The 27,158-nt window shown below is 49.6% G+C and overlaps 1 protein-coding gene across 3 annotated transcripts in view; it reads left to right on the plus strand.

Annotated features, from left to right (window-relative positions):
- The window catches only part of LOC138989364 (uncharacterized), a 62,167-nt gene extending 37,623 nt beyond the window's left edge, over window positions 1-24,544 (plus strand). The window contains exons 8-11 of one of the 3 annotated variants that reach the window (XR_011465555.1): window positions 5,551-5,678; window positions 14,653-14,707; window positions 14,938-20,031; window positions 23,454-24,544. Coding sequence is in view for 2 of the 3 variants with exons in the window: in XM_070377325.1 (XP_070233426.1) it covers window positions 5,551-5,678; window positions 14,653-14,707; window positions 14,938-14,980 (226 nt within the window). In the remaining variant the exon portion in view is untranslated. Of the gene's footprint in view, window positions 1-5,550; window positions 5,679-14,652; window positions 14,708-14,937 lie in introns of all 3 variants that reach the window. The other 2 variants (XM_070377325.1, XM_070377326.1) reach the window with 2 other exon arrangements.
- Window positions 24,545-27,158: the final 2,614 nt, after the last annotated feature.

Below are 27,158 nucleotides of genomic sequence, written 5' to 3' on the forward strand. Positions count from 1 at the left end.
CAAGGTGGTCCCAGGTCCTTAGGAGGTGAGGAAGGCAGTGAGAACCCCAGCAGACCATGCCAGGGTGGGACCCAAGGCAAGGAGAGAAGTCCAGGTTGCAGGCACGCAGGCCCGAGGTGGGCAGGAGGAGGAAGGGGAGGAGGGAGGGGACTGTTGCCAGGCAGGAAATGTCTGCTGGCTGGCATCAGGCGTGCTGGAGCTAGCATGCTTCCTGTAAGCAGTGCGCACGAGCCTAGTGACCTCACCCCTCAGACATTCTGGGACAGCACCCCCAGTCCAAAGAGGCTGTCCCATTGTCCCCTGGAACAGCAAACGGGCGGCAGCGCCGACCTCTCGGCATCCAAACAACGTCCATTCATTCATCCGTGTTTACCAAGCACCCACTCTGGGCAGGCACCGTGCCAGATACCGGCACGCAGAGACTTGGGAGCCAGGGCAGTGGGCTCACATTTTCCAGCTGGGCCCCCTGTACCTGGAACGGGCGCCAGTCTCCTTGCATACTCTTTGGATTGGGATTCTGAAGTGGTCATTGATGAGCAAGATCCTGGAGAGTGTGTCAGCCTTGGGGGCAGCAGGAAGATGACCCGTGAACATTGATTTGGCCCCAGTGGTAGCCAAGCACTGCCTCTGTTCCAGGTACAGGGGGCCCAGCTGGAAAATGTAAGCCCACTGCCCTGGCTCCCAAGTCTCTGCATGCCAGTGTCTGGCACGATGCCTGCCCAGAGTGGGTGCTTGGTAAGAAGGCAGGAGGCAGGGTCTGCATCTATTATCTCATTTACTTGCCCAACACTGAATAGGCCATCATCCTCATTTATAGAGATATAGCCTCAGGTGAGTGACCTTGCTTCAGGTCACACAGTTCAAAATGGTTTCAGCCAGGATTCAGATCTGGTTCTTTCCTAGGCACCAAGACCTCAGATTCTGAAACTAGTACCCCTGAACCCCTGACCTGGACCCTCAGTTGGAAACCACCCATTAGCCTAGTGGCTTTGGGCAAGTTGCTTGGGCTCTCTGAGCCTCGGTTTTCTTATTTGTCAAGTGGGGCTGAGGGCGATTAATTCGTAGGATGGCTGTGAAATTTAATGGGGACAGTGGATGTGAAAACAAAAAACAACAACAAAAAAAACTTGTTCACTGGCTGAGGCAAGTGGCTTTAGGAGACCTCATCATTCAGGGGTTTTACCTCTCAGACTTCTCTGGCCACAGAGGACTTGGAAAACTCCCAACCCCTTCCTCTGCCTCCAGGTCTAATCACTCTGAGTCATCAGCCAGAATTGACGGAGTACATCCCAGTTTGCTCGATGTATGGGCAGGGACAGATGGGAGGAATGAGAGGAGAAGGCACAGATGAAGAACAGGATGCTGTGGCTCTGTCCCCTTCCTCTCCTCCCTCAGGAGTCTGAGGATCTTGAGGGGTGAGGAAGGACCATTCTGTATGAAATAATGAGACCAGTACAAGCCACCATAAAGACCTTTTCTGCTCCCATTTCACTTCATGAAGATATCTCAAGTCTTCAGTCATTTCACAGAGGCTCTGAATTGCTAATATTCTCCCCATTTTGCAGATGAGCAAATGAGGAAACTGACACTTGGTCAGGTTTACTTGAAGCCCCTGAGTTAGTAGGCAAGTGGGATTTTAGTCTCTGCTAGTAACCCTGACTCCTCTGTGGAGACTTCCAGAGCCAGGCAAGGGAGGGGGAAGGTCCTCAACAGAGAAAAGGAGAAAGTCTTGCTTTTTACAGCTGTGCAGGACTCTTGCAAAAGCCTTGAGGCAGGTGAGATAGAAGCCACCAGAATAAAAATCCCTGCAGATGTTTGTCCCTCTCCTGCACCCTCCAGAAAGGCCTTCATCCCATCTACCCTAAAACCCTAGAAACCTCTGCCTGCAGTTCTACAGCCTCACTTGGGCTGATAACCTGGTTTTCTGTGGAACTCACCAACCTGGGGCTGTCTACAGGTGCTGGGGCCCTGATAACGGTCTTGGCTACCACCATTAGCTTGATGACCTTGAGCCCATCACGCCTCTCCAAGCCTCAGTTTTGCCATCTGTTGAACAAGCTTATTAATGAATGTTGTAACTGGAAGGTTGCAGTGGGCATAACCTGGAATGGCTGGCCCAGCAAGCTTCTGAAGTTGACTTCCATGCTTCCCTCTCTCTGGGAACTTCTCCCTTCTCTTTTTCTTCTGCTGAGAGATGGCATCAGATAAAAGGGAGACAGTTTGAGAACTTGAGAAGAATCCTAGACGTTAGCTGCTGATAGCTGAGCTTAAAATCCATCTCTAGGGAATTGCCTGGTGGTCCAGTGGCTAAGAGTCCATGATTCCTGTGGAGGGGGCACCGGTTTGATCCCTGGTTGGGGAACTAAGATCCCACATGCCGCCTGGCCAAACAAAACAATCAATCAAAACCTGTCTCTCCTTTGTACCAGCCCTGATCAAGTACGTTGCTTTTCTGAACTGCAGTTTGCTCCTCTGTAAAATGGGGATATAAGGTCAACCATCCAGAGGGAACTCCCTTCTTTCATCTGGAGGTGGAGAACGTATGCTTAACTGAGAAGCATGCCTCAAAGGTGGTGACATCTCAGAGGAGTGGGGAAGATGTTTCTGAGTGAGGTTTGGAGGAGGGTTTCTAGTACTTTCTGAAATCAATCCTTTACATTATAAGTTACTCAGATATAAAACCTGGTTCAGATATTCATAAAGAGAAACAAGCCTGCCCCTGTTTAATCTAGGTCAATGCAATGAAAAATTTTGAGCCTCTGTTGTGTTCAGGAACCATGCAAGGCACTTTGTAGGATGAGGGGGATCATGAATCAGACATGAACTCCGTCTGCCCTCAAGAATCAAAAGAAGTAATGATGACATGAATAGGATATCTCCATGTAACCCTAACAGGCGCCTTGCACAGAACCTGCTACATGTGTGTGCATGCTCAGTCACTTCAGCTGTGTCTGACTCTTTGCAGTCCTATGGACTGTAGTCCTCCTCTGTCCATGGGATTCTCCAGGCAAGAGCACTGGAATAAGTTGCCATGCTTTCCCAACCCAGGGGGAGAACCTGTATCTCTTGCATCTCCTGCATTGCTAGTGGATTCTTTACCCACTGAGCCACCTGGGAAGTCCCATAGTAGGTGCTGAATATGTGTTAATTGAAGGTAACAAAACCACAAACTATGATGGGGGGAGACCCTGAGTGAGGTGACTCCCAGAGGCGGGGTCATTTGTATTGGGCTTTGACGGCAGCCTAAGAGTCCTCTGCTCCTCCATTTGCCCACTGACCCTCCATCTAGGCTGATGAAGACCCCCGCAGAGCAAAACCCTAACTTCTCCTCACTCCTGCCCACCAGCCCTCATCTGAACTCTGAGGAGTCTCCGGATGTGAGGACGAAGTGGCCGGGCTGCGGAAGGCAGGCTCATTTCCAGTGCGGGGCTGGGCCGCCAGCCCCGGGTCCTGTTTACACAGCAAGGCGGACAGGCCGACAAGACTTGGCGGCAAATGCGCTTCTGCCTCTGAGAACAGAAGGGGCTGGCAGATCCTGGCCAGGCCAGGCGCGGAGTGGCCTGTGCCAAGGGGAAAGTCAAATGTAAAGAGTGTTTCCTCCTGGCCAGGCGGCCCCAGACTTTTGTCTCCAGTCTGCAGGCAGTTCCTCCAGTGATTCATAATCAGCGGGAACTTATAAATAAACCCCACCTCGACCTCGCACCACAGCCTGACTGGGACCTGGGCGGGAGTGAGGTGGGGGGGGCTGGGAAATGGGGAGGCCGAGGAGAAGCCCTGAGAAGGCTTGGGGGCCTGGGGTGATGCTAGCCACTGGGCAGGGGCACCTCTGACTCCCTATGGAGGGATTGCAGGGTGTTACCAGCAGTCCTATCCCCCCCGAGGCCTCAGGCATGGGGCCACCAGTCAGAAGCAAGGATCGCTGAGAGGCTGGAACTTTCATCTGCTTCCCAGGAGGGTGGTAGATGAGACTAGGTGGAATTTTGAAATAACTGGCCTTTAAAACCTTTTGGGGAATATAATTTCAAATTCATGACAAAGTTGCAAAAATAGAACAGAGAACTCCTGTATAACTTGCAGCCAGATTCATCAATTGTTTATATTCTGTCCCATTTTGCTTCATCATTCTTTTTCTCCTATATTTTCTTTTTTGGAACCATCTAAAAATAGGCTTCCAATTATGGAAAACAGTATAAGGTTTCTCAAAGAAACTAAGAATAGAACTACTATATGACCTAGCAATTTCACTCTTGGACATATATCTGATGAAAACAAAAGCACTCATTTGAAAAGATACATGTACTCCAGTATTCATTTTTTTGTTCATTCTAAGTCTCTTCAGTCGTGTCCAACTCTTTGCGCCTCTATGGACTGTAGCCCAGTATCCTGATAGGCTCCTTTGTCCATGGGATTCTCTAGGCAAGAATACTGGAGTGGGTTGCTGTGCCCTTATCCACAGGGCCAATGTTCATAGCAGCACTATTTGCAACAGCCAAGGTATGGGAGCAACCTAAGGGTCCATCAACAGAGTAATGGATAAAAAAGATGTGGTACATATATACAATGAAATACTACTCAGCCATAAAAAGAATGAAAGTTTTATATTTGCAGCAACATGGTTAGACCTAGAAGGTAATATGCTAAGTGAAATAAGTCAGACAGAGAAAGACAAATACTGTATGATATGATATGTGAAATCTAAAAAATACAACGAATGAATATAACAAAAAAGCAAACTCACAGATATGGAGAACAAACCAATGGTTATCAGTGGTTGGGGGCACAACATAGGGGTGGGGAATAGGAGTACAAACTATATTATGTGTAAGACAGGCTCAAGGGTATGTTGTACAACATGGCAAATATAGCCAGCATTTTGTAAATGGAGCATAACCTTTAAAAATTATATAAAGATAGTAAAAATAGGCTTCTAGCATCACACCTCTGTGCCCCGTATGCCTTCACTGTGCATTTCCTGAAACAGCCATTGTTTGGAATTCTGATCAACCACTTACTAATGTATTCCAGGGCAAGATGTTCAGGTCTTGTGTCCTCTGTGAAGCAGGGCTGCAAGGACCCCTTACCAAGGAGAAGGTGAGGAGAAGTAATAGTGGAAATATCTATCAGAACAGTAAAGATAGGCACAGCTCATTATTTTGTGCAAAGCAACTTGCATACATTATGTCGTTTGACCTGCACAGATGAAACAGGCTCAGAGACGGTATATAATTTGTCCAAGATCACACAGCAGGCTAGGCTTTGATATACACAGTAAGCACTGAACTAATCCTGGGGCCTGTCCTCATCCTTATTTGCTGCATGATTGTGATCAAGGGTTGGGTTCCTAGGCCTCTGTTTCCCCTTGTGATATGGGCACTGGTATCTCCGGGGTGCTGGGTGGGGAGGGAATGCAAGATGCTTCTGCACGCAGCCCAGCTCTCCAGTTTCTTGGAAGAAATACTTCCTGTGGAGTGGAAGCTGCTCCAGCAGTCAAACCAGCCTCTCTGAATTCTTCAGGTCGCCTTATGATCCAGGTTTAAACCTCTCTTGCAGATTGTCTCTGGAAACTGCGAAATCTGACCAGAAGGCCCTTAGCCTCCCAGGCTCTGTAGCTTCTGCAGTGATGAGGCCTGGCCACCAGATGGCTCCACAGAGGCCACTGCTCTCTCAGGGAAGAGGAGGTAGGTGTTCGTCCAGGAGTTTTAATGTGATTTCTCTCCTTGGGAGTGAGAGCAACCACGCTGTCTTCCCTTTGGCTTCAGGTTGCAGAGAAACAGGAGGGAAGCAGGTCTCCATGGTCCCTTGGCCCGCACTCTCTGCTTTACAGGAGTTGCTACCTGGTTGAGCAAGGCCCGGACTGTAACAGCTGCTGGATTTCTCTAGACCTCAGTTTCCAACATTTGCAGAAAGGGGCAAGTCCCTTCTGCCTGGCTTTCTTCATGGGGTCTGGATGGCAGGTCAAACACCAAGCCTCCATTCCCACATCTGAAATTGGTATAATAGTAGAGGTTGTTGTGTGTCGTCATGAGGATGAAGAGCTGCCCACATATGAAGAGATTTGAGGGTTAAGCCTGCAGCCACCTACACGTGAGCTCTGGGATCTTCCTTCAGCTTCCAGAACAGCTTCCTTTATAAACTGTAGCGCAGGACTTCAGAGTGGGAGGCCTCAGGGCTCATTTCACCTGTACCTTCCATTCCTCAGAGGAAAGTCCGGAGAGCAACAGTGGACTCGCCCAAGGTCTTACCACCCCATCTGACCACACTGGAAGCCACGCCCACTAACCCTGGGTCAGGGGACAGCTTGCATTAACTCTTTTCTCCCCTCTGCCCAGAGACCCAGTGGAGAGACCCAGAGTTGGGAAGGGCTGGTACAACGGGGGCAGGAATGGGCACAGAGTGGGCCACCATGAGCTGAAGGCCGGGCTGCAAAGGAGCTCAGTTTAGAACCCAAAGAACCTCCCTTCTCCTGAGGGACAGCCAGTGCCCCTGCCCCACCAAGGTCTTCCATGTCCCTGGGGGCTCACCTGCCCAGACCCTGGGGCAGGGGGGGATTTCTTTTTGAGGTTTGAACATTCTACAGGGAACTTGCTAGATTTCTATTCCTACAGTGTATCTAAGCTTTTATTTATGAAACAAGGTTTCTGTTCTTGGTTAATTAGTGGGCTCCTATAAACCCTCTCCCCCAGCTCAGGATGTGGAGGGCAGGGGGAAAAACCAATAAAAATATAAAAATATGGAACTCCAGATGCACTGGACAGGGCCAGCCTTCCTGCCTGGAGAGAGGGAGGGACGTATTACCCCAAATTAGTAACTGCCAGAATCCCAGGCTGATAACAAGCATATTTTGGGAAGAACATGCTACTAACTTGACCTCATTCACACACAACTGTAACAGACCGATGGAGTGGCTTTTTCTTCAGCAAGTTTGAATGTGGGAGGAGAGAGGGGTCCTGAGAGCCTGGGAGTGGGGTGAGGAGGCACCAGCAGGAGTTGGGGGTAGGCAACAAAGAATGGAAGCTGAGGGCTCCAGGGACTGACAGTACTGCCCATGCGCCAAAAGGAAATGGACCACTGACTTTCAGGAGAGGCCTACCTGGGTTGGGAGAGGGGCAGATACTCAATTTCCATGAGTCAGTGTTTTCTCCTAGGGGAGAAAAGCAGGGTACTGTAACCTCCAGTTTCCCCCGGAGGAAGGGTTCCTGCAGGCCCAGCCTCATGCCTGGCTCTCTGCAGAGCCCCTCAACTGCCCCCCGGGGGGGAGCAGGACTGTCAGCTGTCAGTAGACTGAGGCCCAGAGAAAGAGAAGGACTTGCCCAAGAGCTGAGTTAGTACAAAATGCCTAGAAGAACCAAGGTCTCCTGGTCAGTTGCCTTTTACTCACGTTCTGCCTGAATATGAAGTTAGGCCAAATCAGTATTCCTGGCTCTGTGATCCTGGACCTTGCCAAGATCAGTTTTCCTCATCTGTAAAATGGGAGACTATCTCTTACCCACTGGAGTTGATGATAGGATTTGGTACTATACGAAATGCCCTGGCATATAGTCGGCATGCAATCAATGGTGGCTATAATAGAGAGGAGTCCAATCTTACTTCAGGGCATGGTTCTTGAGGTCATTTAATGCAAAGACTGGAAGATGGTGAAGGACAAGGGAAGCCTGGCGTGCTGGTCGCCAAGAGTCAGACACGACTAAGCCACTGAACAACAATGCAAAGAAAGAAACCAAACAAAAAATAGACCAAACCCTTGAAAATCCTTTAGGAAGTCACCGAGAAGAGGTAAATACTTATTCGGGGTAAGTGGGGAAGAAAGTGGAAGGCTTTAGGATTGCCAAGGAGCCAAAGGGTGAGACGTATGACAGGCAAACTGTATCCAGTGGACGGGTCCTACGCAGGCCTAGCAGGTACAGGAGGGTCAGCGCCAGAATGGGCAGGGCCTTGAATGCCAGGCGGAGAAGTCCGGACCGGCTGGCTGCTGTCAGGAGATGTTTAATTTTGGCAGTGGGGTGATTAAAGGGAGGTTCCCTGTGTGCGTGAATTTCCACCCACCTCCAGGGTTGTTTCTCTGCTGGAGAGCCGGGGCCAATTTATGGCTCCTGGCTGCCCCTATGCAGCCTCTCCCAGCCCTCCTCCTCCCTGGCTGTCTGGCAGCCAACTGAGTTTTATGTGGGGAATCTGAGGAATTTGAAAAGGCAAAATGCAAATGCCACTGTTGGAGATTTCCTTGTCAGCCTCCAGAGGGGAAAGGCCCCTCTTTGTGGGTTAAGGAAGAGTGGCTCTCTCGGGCCCCAAAGAGCATCCCCATCTGTGGGGATGCTCAGGGCCAGTTCCTTGACCCCCATCTGTGAGAAGCAGGCAGTGTCACCATCAACAAGCACTCTCCTCTGGAGCTCTTGGAGAGCCAAGCTGGGTAACAGAGAGAAGTCCTTGGACACTGTAAAGAGCCTGCCGCACGCCCTGTGTTGAGACAGTAATGACGATTCCTGAGTGCCCTCCTTTCACAGAGGAGGGAGTCGACAGAGGAGGGAATGGGGAGACTTTTTGTCTGGGGGTCACCGGGGCCGACCTGGACGGGGGCCAGGGCCCCAGCGCTGATGGGACCGGGTGGCGGCCTGGTGCAATGAGCGCGCTGAGGTAGCGGGGCGGTCCCGGGCCTCGCACGTCCCGAGACCCTCAGGGCCTCGCCACCGCCCCCGGACCTGCCCCGGCTGGTGTGTGTGTTGGGGGGTTGGGGGGAGCGGTGTGGGGCGGCCGGGAGCTGGGAACTGGGAGCCGGGAGCCGCGCCCGAACTCGGGCGCCTCTATCTCCCGCGGCCACGGCGTCTCCGAGTCTCGGCGGCCCGAGCGCCGGGCGTTATCTGCTCTTGCCCGGCCGGGCCCCTTCCCGCCTTCCCGCCAGGCCGGGGCCGCCGTGGCGACTGGCTGCTCCCGCCTTATCATCGGCTGCCCCCGCCAGCGAGCTGGGGCCCAAGTCTGACCCCCGCCCCTGCCGCTCCGCGGACCGCCCCCTCCCGTCCCGGACAGCCACCCACCCACCCAGATGCCCCCTCCCAGGGTGGCCCCCTACCCGATGTCCCTCTCAGAGCGGCCCCTTCTGGGGCCAAGCTGCGGGAGTGCTTTCCCCAAGGGGCACGGCATCAGAAAAGGGTGTTTGTCAGATTTGTCCTTTTCTTAAAAGGCAAGCCTAACTATGGTTAATCCCATTTTAGTCACGTTTTAAAGGATTTCATAAGAGAGGCAAAGTTATGCAAAACAAAACAAAAGCAGTCAATCCCTAAACCCACTATACATCAGGGCTGGGCAGGGGCGGGGTGGGATAGAGTGCTTATTCATCAGGTCGCCCTAAACCGCTTCTGCTCAGGGCTTACTGTGTTAAGTGTGACACCCCTTGGAAGGGAAGCTTCCCCACCTAAGTACTGGAATCTGTAGGCCATAAAGCTTCCCGTAGAGCTGGTGGCAGAAAACAAGGGTGCAGCCCTTTGTAATAGCAATTTGGCAGTATAGACAGAAAGCCATAAAAGTATTCATACACTTTGACTCAGTAATCTCACTCTGGGAATGTATCCCAAGGAAATAGTTCAACAGCAGTGAAAGAAAAAGACAAAAGCAGAAAACGGTGGGTCCATCCATCTGTAAAGCTAGTGAACGTATCTTTCTGAGCGAAAAGTTGGAATACACAAATTGCATGGAACTGGGTTCGTACTCACCATGGTGCCACCGTGAACCCATCAACAAACCTCAAATAAGTGTCTTAACCTCACTGAAGTTCCCTTTTTGTTTCTGGGAGGTGGATAACCTCACCACTCAGAGGACTTTCATAGGAATTCCAGGAGACAGCCTGTGAAAGCATCTAGTACAGGGTTTGAGGGCAGAGGAAGAACGTAAGAAGTGTTTATTTCCCTCCTTTCTTCATCCTTACAGAAATGAAAATATGGAGTATTTCAGGTCACATTTGTAAATACTAGAGAAAGTGCACACGGTACGTTAAGAGCTTGGGATTTTTAAGTCCTTCAAACTTGGATTGGGCTAGAATCCTAGCACCACTTACTTCCTAGCTGTGTAATCTTGACAAGATATATTTCCTCATTTATTAAAAAATGATTATAGAATTTACCCTGTAACTGTTGTGAGGGTTAAATGAGGTAGTATGTGGAATGTGTTTAGGTCTGTGCCTGGCATATAATAAGCACTCAGTAACTGGTAGCTATTATTATTATTAAGTAGTATTTAGAACTAAATTCAATACCCTCAAATACTCCAAGTTAAATGTCATTATATCCTTTGTGGAATACGATGCAGCATTTAAAAAGAGTGAGATAATCAACATAAACTAATGATGCACATGATAAGTGAAAAAAAGATTTGCCTCTACCTGGATAAGTGACCAAAATATGAAAAATTAGAAGTACAAATATAAGTTTAGGGAAAGTCTTATACAATATTGAGAGTAAGGAGGATCTTCTCAAGAAAGCCAGGAAACCAGGACCATAAAGGAAAAGACAGATTAGAACATATCAGGTATTTAAATGTCTCCATGGTCAGAGGCCCTGCAAACAAGTCTAGAGACAATCATAGATGAGAAGTGTTTGTTACATACAGATAGATAAGAGCTTCACTTTTCTCATACCTTCAAGACCCCTCATGCAGAATTCCTACAAACTAATTGGGAAAAGACAAACAATAGAAAAATGGATGAAATTACTTCACAGAAGAGGAAATGCAATCATGAGAAAGGCAGACCTCCTCCCCATTTGTTGGGGAGATGCAAATAAAACCATAAACAAAATACAATTTTTCACCAGGCACTAACTATTAAAATAGAAATGGGCATGCCCTTTGCCCCACCAATTCCATTTTCAGAACTATCCATAAAAAATAATATCCATAAAAAAAAATAATTTATTTTTTACTCTAGTGCTCTTCACAGTGACAGTCCCCATGTCTGCCTCTTAGGGCATGAGTGGATGAATTTGGTTACATCCATGCCAATGGATACTGTAGACTTCTAAGAAGGAGCTTGTTGAATCTCTGTGCAGTGACTTGCACGGTTGTCTGTTCTGTTAGGTATAAAAAGGCAATTGTGTAGTAGTGTGTAAAGTATGATCCCATTTTGTGTTTAAAGAAAGTGTGTGTGTGGTGTGTATGAGAGAGAGAGAGAGAGAGAGAGCCTCCAAGACTTCACTAGGATAAATGTTGGTTATGTTTGCCTGAACGTAAAGAAAAGTGGGTATATATACTGAAAGGGGGCAAGAGGTTTTGTCCAGTTTTCTTTTTTTCCAGTTTTATTGAGATATAATATTATACACATTTAAGGGCTACAATATAATGAATGAAAGTGAAAGTCGGTCAGTTGTGTCCAACTCTTTGTGACCCCATGGACTATGCAGTCCATGGAATTCTCCAGGCGAGAATACTGGACTGGTAGACTTTCCCTTCTCCAGGGGATCTTCCCAACCCAGGGATTGAACCCAGGTCTCCCCTATTGCAGGTGAATTCTTTACCAGCTGAGCCACCAGGGAAGCCCAAGAATACTGGAGTGGGTAGCCTATCCCTTCTCCAGAGGATCTTCCCAACCCAGGGATCCAACCGGGGTCTTCTGCATTGCAGGCAGATTCTTCACCAGCTGAGCTCCCAAGTGGTGCTAATGGTAAAGAATCTGCCCGCCAATGCAGGAGATGCAAGAGATACGGTTTTAATCCCTGGGTCGGAAAGATCCCCTAGAGTAGGAAATGGCCACCCACTCCAGTATTTTTGCCTGGGAAACCCCATAGATAGAGGAGCCTGGCAAGCTGCAGCCCATGGGATCGCAAAGAGTCGGACACAACTTAGTGAAACAACAACAATAATACTTTATATATATTTATACATACACACACATATACATATATATGTGATCATCACAATACATTTAGTTAACATCCATCACCTAACATATTTTTTTCTCACGATGAGAACTTTTAGGACCTGCTCCTTGAATATTTCCAAACAGCTTTGTTAACTGTAGTCACCATGCTGTATATTCCCAGAGCATAAGTAGAAGTTTATACCTTTGACCAGCTTCACCCATTTCTCCCACCCTCTACTTCTGGGAACCACCAATCTGTTTGCCCATTTGTGTAGTTTGACATTTTCGGCTTCATTTGTAGAAATTCTGAATGTGAGATTTATAAACCCTTCCTTCCCTGCAGGTGAGCCTGTGGAGAGGCTCCTGCCAGCCTGTTCTGGGTTTCTTGGTGGTGGGAGGAGAGAGGGGGTGTTCTCAGGTCCCCATCTCTCTCTAACCTCTGGCTCGCTGCAGCAGCATGTGTTGTTGGAGTTTGGGAAAATGACAAACAGATTTGATCACACACAACAAAACAAGAGAGTTTGCAAGGCAATATGATCCCCGGTTGAGTTTTTGTGAGAAGGAACAGCCTGTGTCTGTGAGTGTGTAGAAGGGCTGGGAGGACCTGGCTGACTGCTGAAGTGGGGTGTGCTGAAGGGGGTTTTATTTTTGCACGTCTCTTGTTTGCATTTTTCTACACTGTGCATTATTGCTTTTGCAAGGATAAAACAACGGAGTATCTTTTCTCCTGAAGTATACTGTTGTATTTTTGTACTGCGATTGCAAGGAGAAAATGTGGACAAACACCAGAATTTGGGTTTGGATGATGGGACCCAGCCCCACTACAATTTTTTTTTTTTTTTTTAAGATTTGTGCCTTTTATTTTTTTTTTTCATAAAATTATCATCTTAACCATTTTTAAGTGTACAGTGCAGTAGTGTTAACTATCATATAACAGATCTGCAGAACTTTTTCATCTTGCATAACAGAGGCTCTATATCAACTGAACGTATTCCCATCTCCCCCTTCCTTCAGCCTGTGGAAACCACAGTCTATCAGTACTTTCTTTCTCTGTGAATTTGACTACTTTAGAAACCTCATATAAATGGAATCATGCAGTATTTGTCTTTTCCTGGCTGACTTACTTTACTTAGCATAATATCCTTGGGGTTTGTCCATGTTGTAACTTATGACAAGATTTCTTTCTTTTTTTAAAGGCTAAATAACATTCCTTTGTGTATATAGGCTACATTTTGTTTAGTTCTTCAAAGGAAATTTAAGCTGCTTTCACCTCTTCAGTTTTCTGAATAATGCTACAATCAACATGGATATGCAAATATCTCTTCAAGATCCTGTTTTCAATTCTTTTGATATATACTTCTATGGGCTGAATGTTCCTATACTCCCAAATTCCTGTGTCGAAATTCTAATCCTAATGTGATGGTGTTTGGAGATGGAGCCTTTGGGTGGTAATTAGGCCATGAGGGTGGAGCCCTCACGAATAGGATTAGTGCCCTTATCCTGGTAAGAAGAGGCCAGAGAGGTCCCTAGCTTGCTGCTGTGTGAGGACACAGTGAGAAATCAGCACTCTGCAACCCAGAAGAGGGCTCTCACCAGAACCTGACCATGCTGATAGCTTGATCTTTGATCCCCAGCCTCCAGCACTATGAGGAACAATTTTCTATGAGGAACAACTACGAGCCACCCAGTCTATGACATTTTGTTATAGCAACCCAAGTAGACTAAGGCATATACCAAGAAGTAGAATTGCTGGATCATCCACTCCAGTATTCTTGCCTGGAGAATCCCATGGAGAGGGGAGCCTGGCAGGCTATGGTCCATAGGGATGCAAAGAGTTGGACATGACTAAATTGACTGAGTACACACGCATGTACATGCTAATTCTATTTTTAACTTTTTTGAGGAAAGATCATACTATTTCCCACAGCAGCTATATCATTTTACATTCCACCAACAGTTCCAATTTCTCCACATCTTTGCCAGCACTTGTTATTTTCTGTTTGTTTTTTGATAGTGACCATCCTAATGGATCTGAGATGGTATTTTGTTGTGTTTTGATTTGCATTTCTCTGATGGTTGTGATATTGAGCATCTTTTATGCTCGTTGACCATCTATATATATCTTCTTTGGAGAAGAGTCTATTCAAGTCCTTTTTCCATTTTTTCATTGGGTTGTTTATGTATTTATTTGCTATTGGTTTGTTATGGATACTAACCCCTTATTATATATATGATTTGCAAATACTTCCTGCCATTCTGTGTGTTGCCTTTTCACTCTGTTTTCTTTGCTGTGTGAAAATGTTAAGGTTTGGTGTCTTCCCACATGTGTTTTTTGCTTAGGTTACCTGTGCTTTTGGTGTCATATCTGAGAAATTATTGCCAACTCCAATGTTTTAAAGTTCCTTCCCAGTTTTCTATGAGTAGTTTTATAGTTTCAGGTCTTACCCATCTTGAGTTGATTTTTGTATATAGTGTTAGATAAGAATCTAAATTCATTCTTTTGCATGTAGATACCCAGTTTCCCCAACACCAGCTGTTGGAAAGACTATCCTTTCCCCATTGTGTAGTCTTGGCATCTTTGTTGAAGATCATCTGACCATACACAAGGGTTTATTTCTGGGCTCTCTATTCTGTTCTATTGGTGTAAACATCTGTCTGTATGCCATTACCATACTGTTTTGGTTGCTGTAACTCTGTAATATGTTTTGAAAGCAAGATGTATGAGGCCTCCAACTTTGTTTTTCTTTCCCCCTGTATTTTAATGTGGCAAATTTCTATCAAGTAAAGTTTGAACTGTTATCCCTGGTTTGCAGGCTGGGAAGATCCAGGGGAGGACATGGAATTGGATTCTCACCTGGGGAAGCTGTGGTAAGCATACACAGAGTGGATGACCACTAACTGTTTGCCCACCCAGCCATCTGGCACTCTCTCTCTTGGTCTGCTCAGCCTGCACTAGCCCACACTGGTTGGCTAGGGGCGGTAATGTTGCTTTCTTTTTCATCTTTCATTTCCTTCTTTTTTTTCTCTCTCCCTTCCCTCCCTCCCTTCTTTCCTATCCTTCACTTATTTCTTTCCTTCTCCTTCCTTCCTTTTTCTAGCCCAGTTAAATTGAGTGACTTGCCTAAAGCAACTAAGGAGTGACCCAAGGCCCAGGTCTACTGACTTTTGTTGCTCTCCTCAGGGAAGAGGGAAGTATCATGTCTGTAACCCCTACCACTGTCCAGGCTTCAGGTGAGGTACTTTGCTCTAAAGCATGATGTGAGCTAGGCTTATTGAGTCCATTTCCTTATCTGCAGATCTTAGATGAGGACAATGATGCTTAGCTGGCTAGTACCCTGCATGAGGTTTCACAGCTGTTGTTTCAAGGGCCTTTGTTTGAATCATGAAATGTGTCTTCCTAACAGCATTCTGAGGATGGTGCTTGTTCCCCCATGTTCCAGATGAGGAACAGGTGACTTTGAGCCCAGAGTCACCCAGGAAGTTTACACAGGAGCTGGGATCCAAACCGAGTCAAACCCTTGATCCCATGCTTCTCATCATCACACACTGTTCTGGACTCTGCTCAGGTGCCCCCCACCCCAACCTCCTGACAGAAGCCACTTAGCCAGATCTCCACAATCATTGTCATTGTGTTCCCAATGCCCATTTTATTATAATTGATTAGGTTAAGGGTTGATTGTGTTCTCCTTGTCCTTTCACCATGAATGATAGATGGAGCTACAGCTTCTAAAGTGCAGAGCACCCCATAATCTCAGACACATTAGGGGCATGTGCGAAGCCACAGGTGCAGGAAAGCCTTGAAGACTGTTTCACCAAGTTGTGGGGAAGGGCATTCCAGCAAGACAGGACACCATAAGCCTGAAATAATGCCATCAATCAACGTCTACCAGCATTTACTCTGTATACACCCTGTGCATGCATGCTAAGTTGCTTCAGTTGTGTCTGACTCTTTGCGACCCTCTGGACTGTAGCCCCCCAGGTTACTCTGTCCATGGGATTCTCCCGGCATGGGATTCTCCCACCTACTGGAGCGGGTTGCCATTTCCTCCTCCAGGGGATCTTCCTGGCCCAGGAATTGAACCCATGTCTATTATGTCTCTCGCATTTGCAGGCTAATTCTTTACCACTAGTGCCACCTGGGAAGCCCGTATAGACTCTGTCCCTATGACTATTCTTGGGCTTCCCTTATGGCTCAGTTATCCGCCTGCAATATGGGGGACCTGAGTTCGATCCCTAGGTTGGGAAGATCCCCTGGAGAAGGGAAAGGCTACCCACTCCAGTATTCTGGCCTGGAGAATCCCATGGACTGTAGAGTCCATGGGGTCACAAAGGGTCAGACACGACTGAGCGACTTTCACATCATATGACTATCATAAGTACTCCGTATGTATTAATTCATTTAATCCACGAACAATTCTCTGAAGAAGGTACTACTATTAGTCTCACTTTACAGAGAAGGAAAGAGACTCAGCGAGGCCTAGGAACCTGCCCAAAGATACATAGCTAGACTGAGGAGGGCACCGGGCCAGGCTGAGGCCCCAGGACTCCATGTGGAGAAAAGGCTGTGTGTGTGGGAAAGGCATTTTCTTTTCTTTTTTTTTTTTAAGCAAAAGGGGGTCCTTTGTTGAAGAGGCAGCTGTGCAGAGCTCCTAGACCTTCAGAAGCCAGGTTATGAACCCTCTGTAAGCTCCCCTGCAAAATGGGAACAATGATTATCGCTCCCCTAATTTTCCCTTTCCAAGCCTTCCCCTCTTCTGCAGCAGAGAGAATTCTCAACTTTGCAGCAAAGCTCTGGGGTGCCAGGCGTGTTGGTCCCAGGAGGACCCTGCTCCCGCAGTGCAAGGCTAAAGTGAGGCCTCTCCTCAGGTCCCGCGAGCTTGTGTCCCTGGCAGTGCTGTCCACCACGGGACTGGGGAGCTGGGGGGTTTCTTCCTGCAAGCTCCCCCTCTGCGGGAGCCTGTACCTGTCAGGCTCAGAGACCCAGGAATAGCAGCGTACCCAGAGTGGCCTCAAATCCCTGGCTCTGCCCCTCACTTGCCCTGTGACCTGGGGCAAGTGTCTTAACCTCCTGGAACCTTTGTTGGCTTCCTTGGGTGGTTATGAGAGTAAATGAGTTTATATGTATAAGGCGCTCAGAACAGTGCCTGGCACAGAGTAGTTGCTACATAGTGGGCTATTGTTTTTATAATGCCACAAATACTTATGGAGCCTCTGGGTGCTGGGAAGATGGGGATTAATAAGGCAGAGCTTTTCCAGGCCCTCACGGAACCCAGCATCTACTAGGGTGACCAGCTGTCCTTTTTGCTAGAGCCCTTTCCTAGGATGTGGGTTTATCAGTGCCCAAACAGGGAAAGTCCGTGGCGAGCTGGACTGGTGGGCCACCCTACCATCTAGTGGGGATACAGATAATTAAGAGGCCATCCCAGGTTGTCCAGCAGAAAAGTTTGGGGGTCATGGAAGCACTGAGTTGGGGATGAGTGAAGCTTGGGATCAGGGAGGGCTTCCGAAAGGAGGAGGGCATTTAAGCTGAGACCTGGAGGATGAGAGAGGATGAGCTGAGTGAAGGAGAGGTGCGGGAGAGGGGAGTGCGCAAGCAGACAAACACATGTGGGCAGAGCTGGAAGGCAGTGAGGTTGTGGCCCCCAGGTGGGTGCTCGGGGAGGATGTAAGGGGCAGTGTGGCAGAGATGAACATGCATATATTTGCTTATATACAACGGTTGTCTTTTGGGGAAAGCATTGGGGGAGGGGGTGCTGGAGAAAAGGGTTAGAAATCCTATGGAGCTTTTGAACTGTGGGAATGTAATACCTATACCAAAAGATAAAATAATCTAAACCAACAACCACGCATGCCTGTGCTCCCCCCTCCCCTACGCCCAGCTCATTCCAGCCGGGGGCCTGCAGACAGCGACTGCAGGACCCCCTGACAAGGGCTGTCCCAGTCCCAGGGGCACCAAGCTGGCCCAGGAAGGGGAAGAGGGCGCAGCCAAATGTCTGCTGCCTGGGCCTTCCCCCAGGCCAGCTGTAGACGGAACTAAACAGGCCAGCTTATCAGCTGTTGCCACTACGTCCCACTCAGTGGAGCTGGGCTCATTGCTGGAAAAGTGGCCCCCAGCCCTTTGCCAGGGACAGCACTGGCCCAGGGTGGGGGACCCTGGGAGGCATTTTCCCAGGGGTCAGCCTGTGGTGGGAGGTCTGGGGGAGTGTAGAGAGCCAGGCCTGGGGTCCAGGAGTTGGTCTGCTGCAGACTCACTCTGGGATATTAAAGGATAAACTTTCAGTGTTTTAAAATTATACAAATATTGAGGGTGAGAGAAGGGGCAGAAAGTGAGATCGTGGGATGGCATCATCGACTCAATGGACATGAATTTGAGCAAACTTCAGAAGGTAGTGAAGGACAGGGAAGCCTGGCGTGTTGCAGTCCATGGGATTGCAGTCAGGCATGACTTGGCTACTGAACAACAACAATCTCCCAGAATGCATTCTCTTTGTAAAATAATCACACTGTTCTTCAGCACATGAAATATAAGTTCCCCTTCTCTGGAAATGGATGTGTTAGGTACCAGGTCTGGGCTGTATCTGTGAGGTACACACTCTTAGTCAGTCCTCACTGACCCATGGGGAGGTGGGCACCTTGTGCTCATTTATCAGATGAGCAAGCCGAGGCCCAGATGGTAAAGGTTTGTTCTTGGTCCCAGGGCAGGGGAGTGGCAGAGCTGGCTTCAAGACTCCATCCCCACCAGTCCTGCCCGCAAGGCGGGGTGGGACGGAGGGCCTGTCCCGGGTCAGGAGAGCTAGGCCCCACCCGGTCTTGAAGGGTGTGTGGCCTCGGCGCCCCCCCCGCCCCCCGTCTTCTCTGCTTCCAGCTGAGGAAAGGTGTGGGCGCCAGCTCTGTGCCCATGCACTCCGTTCCAGGGGCCGAGCCCAGTCCTGGGCTGCCAGCCCTGCCTCCTTCCCAGATGCCCATCCCTCCCATTTGCAGGAGGCTGGCCTCGAACTCTGGACCCTTGCCCCCTTGGAAGGGGTTCTTGTGTGATTTGGGAAGGACAAAGAACAACTTTCATCAACAGGGCAGAAAGTACATGGTGGGCATTCCTGGCAGGCACTGGAGAATGTGATGCTAGCCCTGGGTCCGGGGCAGGCATCATTGAGCCATGGACCTCTGTTTCTAATTACAGCATGAATGTGGGCAGCTGGACCCAAATATTTTGCAGGATCCTAGTAAAAGGTTGCTAACCAGTTCCTCTCATGGTGATCGGCTGGGACTTGGAGGTGGGGGAGATGGATTCACAGGTTGGAAGGGAAGTCAGGGAGGAGGGGCAAGGACTTCTCAAAAAGCAGTGATGGGTGATGTGATATGAAAGCAAAGAGGAACAGAGCCCCTGCTTTGGGAGGCAGACAGGCCTGAGTTTGAATCTAGGCTGGTGACTTCCCGGCTGTGTAACCTTGGGCGAGTCACTTAGCCTTATTGCTTCTCAGAGTCTTAGCTTCTCAACTCCAAAATACAGACATCTTTCTTGCAAGGATATCATGAAGACCATAGTGTGTGGGCTTCCCTGGTGGCTCAGATGGTAAAGAATCTGCCTGCAGTGTGGGAGACTTGGGTTCCATCCCCGTGTCAGGAAGATCCCCTGGAGAAGCGAATGGCAACCCACTCCAGTATTCTGGCCTGGAGAATTCCACAGACAGAGGGGCCTGGCAGGCTACAGTCCATGGGATTGCAAAGAGTCGGACATGACTGAGCAACTAACACACACATAGTGTGTATAGCATTTAGCACAGAGCCTTTACATGGCAGGTGGAAAGAAAGAAACTCTTTATGTCCCAGGGTAAGAATGAAAGCTTGGAATTCTGTTAATTTTATAATTTTGAAAATTAGTTTCTTTCTGTAAAGCAATATATGATCATGGTCAAAATATTAGTATATAGAGATAAAAAGAAGCCACCAGTACTCCCTTCTTCAATTATTATTGTTATTATTTATTACCAGTAAGTGTTAGTGGTGAGATTTAAGGCGTCAGAGGGGGCTGATGGCCTAAATAATCTCAGTGTATCTCATATTATTCTGCTTAGGTTGAATGTGTAAGCTAATGCCTTCCCCCAAAGGAAGGTAGTCTGCAGGGCAGCTGACCCTTGCGTTGATGATGTTGGAAGCTGCCGCTTCCCTGGGAGCACACCAGCCTCAGCCTGAAGGTATGCCCTGCCCAGGCCCTCCTGGCAGCATGTCAGTGAGATATGACTGAAAAGGTCGAAAAAGTAAAGGTTTGGAGCCCCGCAGACCTGGATTCCAACCTGGCTTTGGCTCTAAGATGTTTTATAAAATTTTTTTTAAATCCTTTTGAAGAAATGGTACAAAGGATTGTAATACATTTAGAAAAGTCTAAGGAGAAAACTATAAACTCTACCACCCAGAGGAGGCCATGGTGGCCATCCTCTGGGAGCATCCTTCCTGTTCTAAGTGTGGGTTTATTTGATTTCGGAGAAGGCAATGGCACCCCACTCCAGTACTCTTGCCTGGAAAGTTCCATGGACGGAGGAGCCTGGTAGGCTGCAGTCCATGGGGTCGCGGAGAGTCGGACACGACTGAGCGACTTCACTTTCACTTTTCACTTTCATGCATTGGAGAAGGAAATGGCAACCCACTCCGGTGTTCTTGCCTGGAGAATCCCAGGGACGGAGGAGCCTGGTGGGCTTCCATCTATGGGGTCACACAGAGTCGGACACGACTGAAGCGACTTAGCAGCAGCAGCAGCCGCAAGCAGGGTCACATGATGTATGCTCTTTGCATCATGTGTCATGGCAACTGCCTGATTCAGCAGCCCCTGATAGCTCAGTTGGTAAAGAATCTGCCTGCAACGTAGGAGACCCTGGTTGGATTCCTGGGTCAGGAAGATCCCCTGGAGAAGGGATAGGCTACCCACTCCAGTATTCTTGGGTTTCCCTTGTGGCTTAGCTGGTAAAGAATCTGCCTGCAATGTGGGAGACCTGGGTTCGATCCCTGGGTTGGGAAGATTCCCTGGAGAAGGGAAAGTCTACCCACTCCAGTATTCTGGCCTGGAGAATTCCATAGACTGTATAGTCCATGGGGTTGCAAAAAGTCAGACACGACGGAGCGATTCTCACTTTTACTTTTCACTTTCACATAGAGGGGTAGAGAGGAGACAGATGGCTCCACCACACTGTGGGGCCTCTTGTGGGGGTCACACTGAGATGCTGAACTTGTATTCTATTTGTTTTTTGGGGGGCAGGTGGGAGGGGCATGCCACACAGCTTCTGAGATCTTAGTTCCCTAACCAGGGATTGAACTCAGGCCATGGCTGTGAAAGTGCAGAGTGCTAACAACTGGACCACCAGGGAAGTCCCTGACCTTGTGTTGTTAATGTATCCCCCGCTCTGTTGTGTCCCAGTCAGGGGCTGGGAGCGCGTCATACACACAGGGAGAGGAGCAGCAGGAAGGCTTATCAGCGGGGACAGGGATCAAGGGTCCCGTGTATGCTGGACCATTCTCCTGGGAGCCAGCACAGCACAGTGGTTAAAGAGTTAATGCTGGCACCAGGTCACCTGGTTGAAACCCCAGCTCTGTCCTTGCTGTCTGTCTCACCTTGGGTGTGTGCCTTGACCTCCCTGTGCCTTGGTTTCCTCATTGGCAAACCAGGGGATAATAATAGAACCTCCCTTACAGGGCTGCCTGAAGTTTAAATGAGTTAATTCAAATAAAGCACTTAACATTCCTGGCACAAGGTGAGTGATTCATAAGTGGTGGTTGTTATTAACGCCACCCTTATTATTCTATGGCCACATTGCTCAGTCGGTGGAGCCAGCAGGCAGCCCCAGGTCCCTGGGGGCCAAACTGGCCTGGGGCCAGGTGCTCTAGGCTCCCACATGGCCCTGCCCCTCCCTCCTTGGAACTTGCTCTCTGTGGATCTTGTTCACCAAAAGCACCCAGCCTTTAGCAAGGTTTGGGGGAGCAGAGATTCAAACCCACGTAAGCCCACTGTTATTCTTGGCTAGGCTCTCCATCCCCCAGGCCAGAAGCAGAGCCAGAGAAACTGTTGTTCTTGTGGTGGTTGTTTTATAAAAACTGGCCATTTCGGGCCCTCTCAGTGACTTCCCACTTCACACAGTAGGAAACCCGAGGCCCAGAGAAGTGGCGTGGTACCGTCACCTGCTGCTCGGTGGAGCAAGCCTCCAGGTGCCGAGCAAGAGCTCTTTCCCAGGCCCCGGGTGGTAGTCTGCCCAGACCTGCCTCTGTGTCCATGGTACAGCCTTGCTGCTGCCTGGATTTGGCTTGAGTCTCTGTTCATCCAGCTCTGTGCTCAGCTAGTGCTCACTCTGCAGGACTGTGGAGGTGCGTCTCTCATCCTCTGTGTTACAGAGGAGGCAACTGGGCCCAGAGAAGGGAAGTGCTTAGCAGCTCTGGGTCACCCTATGAACCAGGACGGGGGAGCCACAGCCCAAGGCTCCTGGAGCCCGGGCCAGTGCTGGGTCACTCCCCACCCCACCTTTCTGTCCAGTCAGTGCACTGTCTGAGCACATCCACAAAGGAGCTGGAGCCCTGGGGGAGTGATTGGGCACCAGAAGAGGAGCAGGTGGAGAATGGCTCTAAAGCCAGGCCTGAGACAAAGGACAGAGACTAGAAGGTGGCTCAGGCCTGGACTTATACGCCAGGAGGGGGCCCTCTATCCACCTTAGGATGAGGGGCGGAGAGGGAGAAGGCCAGGCTTGTGCTTCTGCAGGTGGGGAGACTGAGGCAGAGAGCTTCAGAGCAAGCGAGTGATTGACTGGGTCCAGAGGAGTCCACACCAGTGCCTTTTGCTTTCAGCCCTGGGACGTCTAAAGCTCTGGTGCAGGCACCCCATGTCCCCGAGGGCACCCCTAGACCGGAGGGATCTAAAAGCAAGTGGTGAAGCCCACTCTGCCTCCTACTTGCAGGGTGACTTTGGGCCAAATCACAGCCCTTCCTGGGCCTCAGTTTCCTCATCTTCACAATGCATTAGTGGTCATCACTGGCCCCTGAGGACTGACATAGCGGATGTGACTTTTTTTTGAAAATTATAAAGTGAAGGGCATGTGTGAGGTTCATAAAGAGAATATACAAAGCAAAACAAAACCAGAGGGTGGAGGCTAGTTACAATCATCTAAGGAGAAAAGTTACGAGTGAGTGATAGTCGCTCAGTCGTGTCCAGCTCTTTGTGATCCCGTGGACTCTAGCCTGCCAGGCTCCTCTGTCCATGGGATTCTCTAGGCAAGAATACTAGAGTGGGTTGCCATTTCCTTCTCTAACAAAGTTATTATGGGAGGTACCCAAACTCTCTCTATATTTTTAATATTGTTGTTCATATTTGGTTATTAAGTTGTCTTTTTATTGCCCCTTAGACAGACTTTACCACAGTGTAAGGAAACTTCATGGGAAATAGATGGGGAAACAGTGGAAACAGTGTCAGACTTTATTTTTGGGGGCTCCAAAATCACTGCAGATGGTGATTTCAGCCATGAATTTAAAAGACGCTTACTCCTTGGAAGCAAAGTTATGACCAACCTAGATAGTACATTAAAAAGCAGAGACGTTACTTTGCCAACAAAGGTCCGTCTAGTCAAGCCTATGGTTTTTCCAGTGGTCATGGATGGGTGTGAGAGTCGGACTCTGAAGAAGGCTGAGCGCCGAAGAATTGATACTTTTAAACTGTGGTGTTGGAGAAGACTCTTGAGAGTCCCTTGGACTGCAAGGAGATCCAACCAGTTCATCCTAAAGGAGATCAGTCCTGGGTGTTCACTGGAAGGACTGATGCTAAAGCTGAAAGTCCAGTACATTGGCCACCTCATGTGAAGAGTTGACTCATTGGAAAAGACTGTGATGCTGGGAGGGATTGGGAGCAGGAGGAGAAGGGGACGACAGAGGATGAGATGGCTGGATGGCATCACTGACTCAATGGACGTGAGATGAGTGAACTTCAGGAGCTGGTGATGGACAGGGAGGCCTAGTGTGCTGCGATTCATGGGGTTGCAAAGAGTCAGACACGACTGAGCGACTCAACTGAACTGAACTGAAGGAAACAGAAGCAGAAAAAGGAAGAAAGAGAGAGAGAAAAGAAGGAAAAGGAAGAAGGAAGGGATGGAGGAAACCCATAGTTAACCTTTTGGCAGAGCTCCTTTTTTCTATGTATGTCTCAAAATATCTACATGTATACGTATGCGGAAGACTATAGAATAATATTTATATATTGCTTTACACAGTTTTCTCTATTTTTCACGTGCCAATATTCAGTAACATTTCACCTTGACAGCAAGGGTTTCTGGACAGTGCCCAGTTCCTTCAGTGCCGTGGAGGATCTGTGGTGAGGGGAAACTGTGGTTTGGTGAAGCAGCCACTGCAGGTCTAAGCAGTTTAAGTGACAGATAGGGTAACACCCTGAGGTTCCTACCTCTAGGCGTCTTCCCTGGCTGGGAGGCTGGGAATGGAGCCAGAGGCCTAGGAGGCCTTCTGGAGGTGAGGCGACAATGCTGGCTGTGGGGGGCACTTGGACGGTGCCCGGGGGAGAACCTGCACCCAAGCCCTCCTCTGCCAGCTCATGGGGCCTCTGCCCCATGCTCTGGGGATGGCTTTCTCCTCAGAGACTTACCACTTTGCAGAGCCCATAGAGTGCTGCCCCTCCTGCTGGGGGCTCCTGGGTGTGGGCCACACAGCATGGAGGGCGCGGGGCAGCGCCTGTGGCTACGGCTGGCCTCACTCCCTGCTCTGCCGTCTAGACCACGAGTCCCTGAGAGGAGACTTTGTTCCACGGCAGCGAGGTCCAAGACTACTCTTCGGAACCTGAGGATGGCCTCGAAGGGGCAGGGAAGAGGGAAGGGGGTAGTCTGCCTGGGCCTCAAGGCATCCGATCTCACCTGTCCTATGATAGCTGACAACAGTGAGGCCCAAGGCCCCCAGCAAGTGACGTAAGTGCCAGGCCAGATGACCAGCTAGGGTCATTTCACGCCATCTCCCCTGCGGTAGAGCCTTGCCGCCGACATCACAGTCCCTGCAGGCAGACTGCCGGGGACTGATTCCATGAGCACACTCACTGTTGAGTGTGTTAACTTCTCTGGGCCTGTTTCCTACAGATGCTTGTAAGAGTTGTCACATACTGCATAGGACCGCTGTGAAGCTTAAACCAGTCAACCCACGTGAAGCACTTTGAGCAGTGCATGCTCACAGGAAGAGCACATCAGCACAAGCTGTTTGCTTTCCGGTTCCCCGGGGAAGATGTAGGCCAACGTAGGTCCCCTCCCTGCCCTCACCAAAGTCTTGCTTCCCCTAATTTTCTGAGCCGGCAGAACACAGCAGTGTGATGACGTCGCCGGTGGGTGCCCTCGGCTGAGGGATGGTCCTCTCCCCATTGCCTTCTCCCTGGGCGTGTCCTGCAGGAGCCTGTGTGGTATGGATGCTTTTCTCCGCCGTGTCACCTGGGATAACCATTTACCCTCTCTGGAGAAACAGCTGGACTTCAGGACAGTGACAGCTCCTTCCAGGGCCAGGTGGAGGGTTCTGAGATGCAGCCCGGAATGGGGTGGCTTGGCAGATGTGAAGTTGTGAGTGTTATGGGCTTAACTGTGCTCAACACCCCCATTCATATATTGAAGTCCTAACCCCTAGTGCCTCAGAATATGACTGCATTGGAGATAGGGCCTCCTAAAAGGTAACTAGGGGGACCTCCCTGGTGGCCCAGTAGCTGACTCTGTGCTGCCAATGCAGGTGCCGGTTCCATCCCTGGTCAGGGAACCAGATCCCGCATGCCATAACTAAAGATCCCAAGTGCTACCACTAAGACCCACCACAACCAAATTAAAAAATAAGAAATATTTTTTCAAAAAAGTAACTAGGCTAAAATAAGGCCATGAGGGTGGGCCCTAATGTGATGTGACTGGTGTCCTTCTGAGAAGAGATTCTGTAGGACAGACCCCCGTAGAAGGACACAAGAAGACGCAAGAAGAAGGAGGCCATCTGCAGGACAAGGAGGGACGTCTCAGAGGAAGAGACCAGCCCCAGTGACATCTTGATCGTGGACTTCTAGCCTCCAGAAGTGTGAGAGGCTTAAACAAATTTCTGCTTTTTAAACCATCCTGTCTGTGGTTATTTATTATGGCAGTTCCAGCAAATGAATGGGCTGGAGGTTGTCTGTCTAGCCCCGTAAGTCCTGTCTGTCTTTGATATACCAGGTTGCCAGGACCTGTAGAAGGTGAGGACCAGGAGCCCTGATGCTTCCAAAAGAGGAGAGAGTCCTTTGTTGTTGGGCTGTGGGCCCTGGGATCTCTGGGGTGATTAAAAAAATAGCCCTGGCCATTTCTGTCTTCGCCAGTCTAGATCTCCAAGGTGGGTATTCGTAGTCCCATTTCTCAAAAGGAGAAATGGGAGCTCAGAAAGTCACCTGCCCAAGGATTCCTGCCTTGGTCTGCATGTCCCCACCCCACATTCTTTACTGCACACCCTACTGCTTCTCCGTGAAGGCCCCCCACGGCGCCCCGGGTGGGCCTGGGCCCTGTCACTGGGTGGAGGGGGACCCCGGCCCCCTGCACCCTGGGGACAAGGGAGAGCTGGGAAGGCACAGCGTGGGGCCGGAACGTCCTCCCCCAGCTTTCCTCGGTTCTGCTCTGTTGTCCCTTTGCTCAGCCAGGCCCTGTTATCTTCCTCTGAGTCTGACGCCTAGCTCTTCCTGTTTAAAATTCAGACTCTGGACTTTTCCTTTGGGGGCGGTTGTGTGTTTGTTTTGTGTTTTGGATTCTCCCTCAGCCCCTGTCTCTGGCACTTTAGGTCACCAACCCCATTTTCAGGACCCCAGGGCCCCGGTGAGTGAGGGGTCCTCTGCCCGATGCTCTGGCGGGGGCACTGGAGTGGCAGGGAGGAGGAAGGAGCCTGTCACTTGTTCCCCGGTTGTAACAAGCAGGGTCGGTTTTTCCTGCCCCAGTGCCGTCTTCTCACTCGTGGCCCCTCCCGTACCCCAGCCCATGCCGAGTGTCTCTGCAACATTCTGCTTGGAGCCCAGCACCTCCCAGGGAAGGAGATTCAGCCACAGAACAAGGAAAAACGGTACGGATGTGAGGTGCACTGAGGAACTCTACTCCTGAGAGTGGAGACAGGGCCCTGGGGAACATGGCCTGTGCTACCTGTATGGAAGGGAGCCCTGGGTTGCCACACTGGCTTCCACCCTCTGCTGTGGGAGGTTGGGCACACCAAGTTCTCTCTGGACCTCAGCTTTGTCACAGAAAGGTGGCTGAGGACTTGAGCCAGCCGGCCCCTGTGGGCCTCCCAGCCTGATGAGCTGTGATATTTTAGGGGTTCATCC

This window comes from Bos mutus, chromosome 10 (assembly GCF_027580195.1).
Source record: "Bos mutus isolate GX-2022 chromosome 10, NWIPB_WYAK_1.1, whole genome shotgun sequence".
In the NCBI taxonomy this organism is placed as follows: Eukaryota; Metazoa; Chordata; class Mammalia; order Artiodactyla; family Bovidae; genus Bos; species Bos mutus.